We start from the raw sequence: 9,511 nt of genomic DNA, 5'->3' as shown, positions 1-9,511 counted from the left end.
AGTCATGGCCCGTATGATACATAAGTTGAGATAGGTACACAGTCTGGACTTTATTGTTTCTGTAAGCTTTGAGTCACACACAGGTAAGTAAAGGTGTGGTTTAACTAATACATCAATATTTAATGAACATCTTCTAAATAAATGTATACAAAGAAATATTACCTACAACGTTAATATGTGTACATGTAATATATAGGTCTATCATGTATACAGATCACAAACTAATCAATCGTTTTATAATTCATACGAGTTTATAACATGGTTTAACGTTGTTGGGTGTTCCAAGCAGCATCACCTGAACACACCTAACATTCATTCTGGATAGCATACTGATAATCTCTCCTAATTTTATCTACAAAAATATTACTAAAAACAAAATCTGGTGATGAATTTTCTAGAAAGCCTTATGTAGGACAACTAGAGTTCAAAGGTGCATAATAATAATTCATAGTATATACAAACACAAGGCATAACAGCAAAATGAAATCTCACTTTTCTGGATATTTCGTTTTACGAAAATATATCCAAAATACACTGCATGTTTTCCCGATAACATTTAATATTTCCATTTCATTTCATCAGTGTCTGAATTAACGATATTAAAAGATATATACCTGTATAAATATCAACAAACAATAGCCTACTCATTCCGTCAACGCATTGTGTAAATTGTTTTTTTCATGTATACTTTCGTACATAAAAAACTTCAAGATCAGAAAGCATATTCATTGAGATTCTTGTGTAATAAAAGATAGAATTATAAAATCTGTATAAGATCTATTATACTTGGTACAAGTAACAACACACAGCTATACTTGCTAAACATCACCAGTACTAAATTATTCATCAATAATCAATATTTAACGAGTTTATCATCGCATTAACAAGAATGCAATTCACTAGTCAATTTATATAAGAGTTGTCGTTCTTAACACTTATACTGTGAGCAACAATTATGGGTGCAAATGTGCTAAAAAGAAATATTGATATCTTTCCTCTCCTTTTTGTAAAATCCAATGGTCTTACATCTTTTTATGCTACAAATATACCTGGGGAAATGTCAAGCAAAAATTAAAACCCATGTCTAACAGTCAACTATTTCCTTGGTTTAAGCAAAAATAATTTTAATCACAAAGCTGATATGTCCTTTGAGGACAGCGAGTCCACATAAAAGCCATTCAATATTGTACCTTTATTCTCTTGTGTAATTCTTTGATCTTTCTCTCAATAGTTTTTCACTTACTCATCTTGCATCATCATCTACTTGGCTTTTTCATATCATACACAGCAAAAACATGAAATGTAGGCAGTCAATACAGCCGTTTTATATTGTAATTTCTTTTACGGCCACATAGCTAAATGAGATATAGCACAAAGAACCCATTCAAGTTGTACCTTCTTAACAATGTTTGTGACAAATACCATTTTTAGCGATACTTGACCAACAAGCTAAAAATATCAGTTGTTATATGTACACTGTACATGTAGCTTTTACCCAAGTCCAAGGGTTCTATGTTTAAAACTTGAAAAAAAAAAGTTATTGCTTGTCCAGAATTCCCATCATGTGATAATCATTTTTTTCTCTTGGAATTTTTGGTAAAAGTCTGAATACTTTAAAGATGCTCGATAAAAAAGTTAATTATGACCGATTGAAAGCAAGAATATTTTATATAATATACAAATTTAAACATACTACGCTTTTATCACCCTCAAAATATCTAATTTCTTATTTAAATCTAAAGTGGATAAATAACTTATTCTATACCAAAGAAATTCTATTATGTAATTTTCGACTTTTTGTTCATTTTTGTGAGAAGCAATGCAGGGGATGTAACACTTTAACTGTTGAAGATAACTATCTCTACTGTATACTGAAAGGCGACAATGCAAGAACTATTGCCATAATCTTGTGATTTGATTCTTAAAAAATTATTTTTACCAAATTATGGCAACACATTATTGTGCCTGGCCAATCTAGATTTTTGACAAGACAAAAATATTCATTTCATCATAATTCCTCATTTGCCTTTTTTAATATAACAACTGTTAATTTCTCTCTCTAGCACCAAACTATTAATCAAGGCTACCTTTAGAAATCCTTCACAATATTGCTATACAACATTTGTAAATCTTAAAAAAAAAACTCATATATAGATAGCACTTGAAATGTATAAAAAGAAATTGGTTAAGTAAAATCATAATACCTACTAGCGCAAGAATTATGAATAAAAAGTTTTCAGTAATGTGAATGGCCATATCACTAAAAAATATAGGACTATTCAAGGAAAAATCATAGCATACAGGGAAACTTCCGTCACTTTATGATCGCTTCATCCTATAACAAGAGGATGAAAAAAGTGTTTTCCTAAGTTAAACTAAAAGGTATGAACAAATGTGGCAAAACTGAGCTAATTTTTTCACATGTGCCAGAAAACCCAGTGATTTCTGTAGGAATTTTCCGTCAAGTTCAGAACACCATTTCCAAAATTCAAGTGGGCCCCCAATGCAAAGACATATATGATTATATAATGTATACAATATGTTGAAAAAAAATCTGAATTTCAATATTGCACTTCAGCACATTACAGGGATAAGCTACTGTTATAAGGAGACATTACAGAGGTCTTCAGACATCCAGGTGTGACCTTCATTGTACCAGTGCAGGTCTCTTAACTCCCATCATAATATACATCCTGAAATAAACAACATCAAAACATATGAAAAGTCATAGTAGAAAAAATTATACGTCAAATGTAATCTGTTGTAAACAAACAATACCTACATGTACTCTACCAGCCAAAGCTGGAAATAGTAAGTGACCTCGACCTTGACACCAAAACCCTAAAACTCAAAGATGTCCCAGATATTATAATCCTTCATCATTGTGTGAAGTTTAAACAAAATCCCTCAGGGAATGCAGATGCTAGAGCTCAGACAAACTTCGGTGTTTGTACATACGGACATCTGTACAAGATGGAGAGGAAACCATCCCCCCTCCCCCTTCAAGGTTCACCAGTAGGGAGGGACTAGTAACAAGAAATTATAAGTAGTAATAAAGTACAAAATTTTAAATAGAACTGAAGAATAAATATCAAAGAGGCACTTATTTTGAATTTATCAATGTTACATTCTACACGGTGTTTACAGTGAGGGGCACCCGTGGGGTGACTACAGGGCATTGAATGTATCGGGTTACGTAGGGTGAGGTGCACATGTTTTACCTGTGATACAGGTGAGTTCTACAGGTGTACTAGGTATGTTGGTCATTCGAGCTTTTGCAGCGCACCTCGACAGACGCTATAGTGATACCCCCTCCCCGCCCACTAAATTTATGCTGAAAAGAGAAGTTGTTCTTGTTTTGTTTTCTCTGTTACAGGTCCGTAAGCCAGACAAGGATGTGGTAGTGAGGTCGGGATTGGCAAGAGCTATTATGGCAGTATCGCGTGTGCTTTACAGACAATGTTGTGGTTTTGTTTGTGAAGATGAGTGCCCAGTAAATAGCGTCAGCTGCAGTAAGCAGTCTTCTGAACACAGTGTGTTGAGTTTTATTTGATAAATAATTTATGTTCATTCGAACTGGTGAATTAGGACATAAGTTCAAAATGTAATCTGGTGGGTTTTGTTTTTCATACACTATATATAACTAACAGAAAATTAACAGGGTTTGCACTGGGCATTTCATAAATGGGCTCTAAAAATGGGATCCCTGTGAATAATTTGAATGGAGCTTCAAGAAAAAAATGCGGTCCTTTCAATTTTCTATGCTTCAAAAGGCTATGGGGACAGCTTCAATGCAAACCCTGATTAAGAAGTAATAAAAATTTAAAAAGAACTGAAGAATATGTAAAATGGTTACTTAAGTACATTTCGTATGTCCCTGCTAGAGTTTTAGGTTGCATTTGTGGAGCTTAATTACCTTTCACCTGTAGATCACAATACACGTTTTGATCCAACATACCCCAAAAATTGATACTTTCAAGTTCTAATTTTACATACATCTTTTTTTTTCAAAATATAATGCCACCATACCAACACTTTTTTGTCCCTAGTTATAACCTAAATTTTTTTTTTTTTTTTAATTCCTTTTAAAAAATAAATGCTCTATAAAACAAGAGGCCCATGGGGCCTGTATCGCTCACCTGGTTGGATTTGACCAAATGTCAAAATAATGTTCATGTTCAATTCATTTTATTTGTCAGTCTCAAACAATGTTATATATGGTTAAAGTGTGGGGATCCCAACTGCTTTCAAGAAATAGTGAAGTCCTGACTTTCTAAGGGTCTGAAAGACCTTAAGGATTGTTTTTACAACATGCATTCATAGCTTTATGACTAGTATCGATTTAAAGGAATTACCTTTATTTCCCTTATGGGGCCCCACCCCTTTGGCCCATTGGGGGTCATAATCACCATTTATGCAAAATCTGTTCCCCTTCCCCCAAGGCTGTTTGTGACCAAATTGGGATCAAATCCATTCATAACTTTATGACTAGTAGTGATTTAAAGGAATTACCTCAATTTCTCCTATTGGGCCCCGACTCTTTGGCCCCTCAGGGGTCAGAGTCACCATTTATGCAAAATCTGATTCCCTTCCGCCAAGGATGTTTCTGACCAAATTTGGTCAATATCCAAGAACTTTTGGACTAGTAGTGATTTGAAGCAAATGTTGACGGACGTACGACGGACGGACGGATGCCGCGCCATGGCATAAGCTCACCAGGTCAGCTAATAAAAAGCATCTTTCATTCAAAAGTAATTCCATGAGATCAATAGTATATATGGCTAAAATAAAATAAAAATTTTCAAAATTACTATTTACTGAGAAAAGGATCTAATTATAATATCTAAAGCAAGTAATGGTGGACAGATATGTACCGGTACATGTGCAGAAAAGTGAGTAAATCTGTCTAATCTGTCTACTATCTTATTAACAGAGATTCCCTTTTCAGTTCCTATTCACATAACACGACAAAGCTGGACTTCAAAAAAAATCAACTATGAAAAAATCACATTTTAACAGCACATACTTTGAACTGAACATTACACTAAAAATGATTAACCAGACATAAATATGGTATAGATTTGTCAGCATGAAAATAAAAGAAAAAATGTCTTTTTACCAAATTTCCAGTTATGTATGAACTGTGTTTCAAATGACATCATTTTATCAACATATATCTGAGAATTAATCCTATACTCCATTACATTAAGAACAGTGACGTTTGTAAATTTGTGTTAAATGATTAATACAGTCATACTATTACTATGATATGACATTAACAATACAAAGATACACAAGTAAAGAATCCGATTCCAAATATGCACTCCTCCACTTTCATTCTACAACTAAGTTTTTGCTATTCAGTGGACATTTCTTTTGATGGCTACCAAGCGAGCTCCTCCACTTGAAAGTTGCACCACACTGACAGCTGTACCGACGGGCATCGCCATGCTTCCCAAGAACATGCTCTCGTAAGTAGCCCCGCACAGTAAACGTGTCACCACAGATGTGACATTTATACATGTTATTCCCTACCACTCCACATGTTTTCTTATGTGAACTAAGGATAGACTGGTAGTGAAATGACATTCCACAATTATTACACGGATACGGTTTTATACCACGATGTTTGTTCATATGGTCATTGAAGGAATTCGGATTTCGGAACTGTTTTTTACAGATACCACAGCTGTATGAGCCCTGTTCTTGTTTAATTTGCTGTTCAGGTATGGTATTGCTTACAAGATATGGTTCAGTTTTAGGCACTTCAAAGTTTCCAGGTGGCTCCGCCGCAGCCAGCATCAGTTGGTTTATAACAGTATCGTTCATCTCTATCCTGGTATCAGGTTCTTCATCAAACGAGATCACTTCCTGTTTGATTCTAGTTACATTTTCAATAGGTTTTCCACTTTCCTGATGCTGCTGGCTTTGCCCTGTATCTGAAGTAGAGACACTTGAGTACTGATGTTGAATAGCCTGTTCTTTAGAAACTTGAAATGAAAAGTCAGTTGGTCCGTTGCTTCTAAACATCCCAGTTGGTAAAACACTGTGACTGGCATGTCCTGATCCATTTTCATATTTTGGCTGAACTTTGTTAGACTGCGGAGAAGATCTTTCAAATGGAATAGACGGTAAATGGGTGGGAGTTTGCTGCTGCGACAATTGACTCTCTGTGGCACTAACTGGAACACTATGTAGGTACATTTCTCCAGCCTGAACCCGTGTTTCCATTGCCGGAGCGTAAGAAGTTGTTGGACTTATATGAGGTGGCATCATCCCTAGCACTGAAGATGTTCTCACGTCAATGAAATGAGGTGAAATTCCTGGTAGCATCCTTGACCTAGGTGAAAGCGATGAGGAGATGGGTGGAAGTGGTAAGGAAGACCTTGAAACTGGAGATTTTCGTTTATTACCAACTTTTACAGTAGCTGTTGGTTTTGAAGATCCCTTGAATGAGCGGGCAGAGGCATTATTAGGTTGGTTGAGTAGGATATGTTTTTGACCATTTGAGATATTCTTGGATGGAGAAGAAGGACATTTTTCTTTGTGCAAATTCAGTGAACTTCTCCATTTGAATCTTTCTCCACATGCACAGCTATACCTATTGACATTTCCATGCATCCCAAGTATATGTTCCTTAAGGTAGGATCTTTTCATGAAGACATCACCACAAATTTTACATGTAAAATTCTCCTTTTCCACTCCCATAGTATTCCAATTGGATGTTCTGAACGTCCCAGAATCTCCAACACTTGTATTGGGGTCTTTACTGATAGAGCTATTTTGCTGTTCCTGAAACATTTGTATTCTCGTGACTGCATGAAGGGATATGTGGCTGATATATTTCTCATGGTCATCAATGGTAGCACCACATATTTCACATGTGAACGAGTTCTGGAACTCTCCTGAAAAGTTTTTTCTTTGCCCTTCATCAACCACAAGAGAAGAGGTAGATTCTGATTGGTTTCTATTTTTATCCTGCGTTATTCCTGAGTGATTTGGTTTTAGTGACAAATCCCAACCACTGTCTAAATCCTTACTTGGATATTCTTGTGCATTGCTCAAATCTACAACCGCAACATTTACAAATGGGAAATCCTTTCCTTGGTCGCGTTTTGGCTCGTGATTTGATTCATCCATCGCTTGGAAAGATTCATTATGAGAATTTTCTGAATCCCGATCAGATTGTTCACATTGGGGTTGCTCATCACACTGTTCACTGTCATTTGCATTTCCAACTTGCACAGTAACTTCCTTTGGGTGAACATGATTACTGATTAATTGGAGATCCGTGCCTCTAGCAGAAACATCATCATCTTGTAGCATGGATGTCATCCGATTTTCAGAATCAGATTCTGTACCATTGTCGACACTATGACTCACTGGAATGTCAAACACAACCTCTGCCTGAGAAACTGTTTCTATATTTTCCATATTGCGATTGTCAAGGACCAGTTCATTTTGTTTGAAATTATCAAATTGTTCCTTTGTCTTCCTTTTGATATTTTGCTTTATTTTAAGTTTTTTCCTCATTTTTCGTTGGTGGGTTTTGCTGTGTTCTTTAAAATGTTCCTTGTTTGAAAATCTCCCATCACAGAATCCACAAACATACATCTCAATCACACTTCTCCTTATAACTGCTTGTCTGTGACAAATACTGCGATGTCGGATTAAAGCATTTCGCATTCTGAAAACCTTTCCGCAACGGGGACACCTGAACTTTTTCCTCAAAGGTTCATTTCTTAATTCCATAAATGTTCCCTCCATTTTTTTAGTGTTCTCGTTTGTCTTGGAAGAATGAGTAAAACCGGCAGCCTCATCATCATCCTCAGTATCTGAATGGTCCAAGGTTGAACCATAATGACAATCGTCAAAACTAGAAGTAGAGGAGTCATCGGGATATATCACAAAATCAGATTCATTACCTTCTTGGTCACTTACCTGTGCAGCTGGCATCTCGTACAGTGCATTGGTGGCGACATCTGGAGGAGTGAGCATTGCCCCATGTTGAAACACCTCGCTTTCTGTTGGTTCTTCCTTTACTATGAATGACTGGTCATCGTTTTCTACTTCAGCTATCGTGTTATTTTCCGTTTCACCCTCAGGTGGCGACGTTTGTGAATAGGATGTATTGTCTGGCTGATTATCATCTGTATCCATTGCTTCCATATCCCCAGCCTCAGTATTGATAACATCTGAGTCCAGCTCAGGTTTGATCTGCATGGCTATAAAGTCTGAGGCCCCGCTAAGATCAGTGATATCAGTGACGGAGTAATCGGAAATGGCCGCTGCTGTAGAACACCTTTGTTTGTGTTGGCGAAGGGAGTTTCTCCATTTAAAACTGACCCCACATTCACAGATATAGTGCCCAACTCTCCCATGCTTGCCATTTTCATGTTCAATAAGTATACTTTTTTTCTTGAACTGATCCCCACAAACATGACAAACAAATGTGGTTGGTTTTTCTAATGGCTTTCTTTCTTGTCCGCAATGCTTTTTGTGTATCGATACATCAGACTGATAGAAAAATTTCTTTCCACAAGTTTTACAACCATAGGCTTTGATTCCTTTGTGTTTGTTGACATGGCCTTCGAAGTGATGCTTCTGGTAGAAACCCTGACCACAGTCGGGGCAGAGATACTTCCAGTTACCCTCGTGTGCAGACAGACGGTGGTACTTCAAACCTTCCTTTGTTCCAAAATCTCTGTGACAGTAATCACAATCAAACCTTAGATTCCCATGCTTAACTTGTACATGAAGCCTCAACTTGTAAGAATCTGAAAAAGTTTTTTCACACTGTTCACATTTGTTAGTGTTTCCGTAGTGAACGCCTAAATGTCTTCTGATGTGGAACATTCGTGGGGTTTTATAATCGCATAATTTACAGTTGTACATGCCGCTTTTATCTTTTTGAATTCCTTTTCTGTTTCCTTTTTCATTGTAGATTTTTCCCACTTGCTCATAGGTATCAGTGTATCACTGGTTGATTTAAAGTTTTCTTCTATCTTGTTTTCACCGTGTGCAGTCTTAGTATGATAAGTGAAGCCGAACCTACTGCTAAAGACCTTTGGGCAGAAAGAACATTTCAATGTGGTGCCTCGCTCTTCGTGAAATGTGATGTTGTGATATTCCAGTCCCCGTTTACTAGTGAACACCTTGGAGCACTTTGGACATGGATAACTAACAGATTTCTCATGTTTTACCTTGATATGTTCAGTAAGCTTGCACTTCTCCGTATAAGCTTTACTACAGTACGGACATTTGAACTCTTTTCCAGTGTGAACTGTAATATGTCGCCTAAGCCTACCCAGAACATTCGTCTTATAACTACAAAAGTTACAATTAAACACAGTTTCTCCGTTTTCTGTGACAGCCATATCTTTCGCAATGCTCAGCGCTACATCACGAACAAACTTGACATTATCTCCCTTATTCATTCCTATCTGGTAATTGTCACCAATCTCCTCAACAGACATTTCCAGAGACTCTCCCGCATCCTCATCCTCTCCTG

At 36.6% G+C, this 9,511-nt stretch overlaps 1 protein-coding gene across 1 annotated transcript; it reads right to left on the bottom strand.

The window, feature by feature from the left end:
* Positions 1-4,623: 4,623 nt before the first annotated feature.
* Positions 4,624-9,103, bottom strand: LOC117332851 (zinc finger protein with KRAB and SCAN domains 7-like). Its single transcript, XM_033891903.1, has one exon. The coding sequence runs from the start codon at positions 8,893-8,895 to the stop codon at positions 5,335-5,337; it is 3,561 nt and encodes a 1,186-aa protein (XP_033747794.1). The 5' UTR covers positions 8,896-9,103; the 3' UTR covers positions 4,624-5,334.
* Between the last annotated feature and the right edge of the window lie 408 nt (positions 9,104-9,511).

Source organism: Pecten maximus, chromosome 8 (genome assembly GCF_902652985.1).
Source record: "Pecten maximus chromosome 8, xPecMax1.1, whole genome shotgun sequence".
In the NCBI taxonomy this organism is placed as follows: domain Eukaryota; kingdom Metazoa; phylum Mollusca; class Bivalvia; order Pectinida; family Pectinidae; genus Pecten; species Pecten maximus.
The sequence above is the reverse complement of the archived record's forward strand: the minus strand, read 5'-3'. Positions and strand labels throughout refer to the sequence as shown.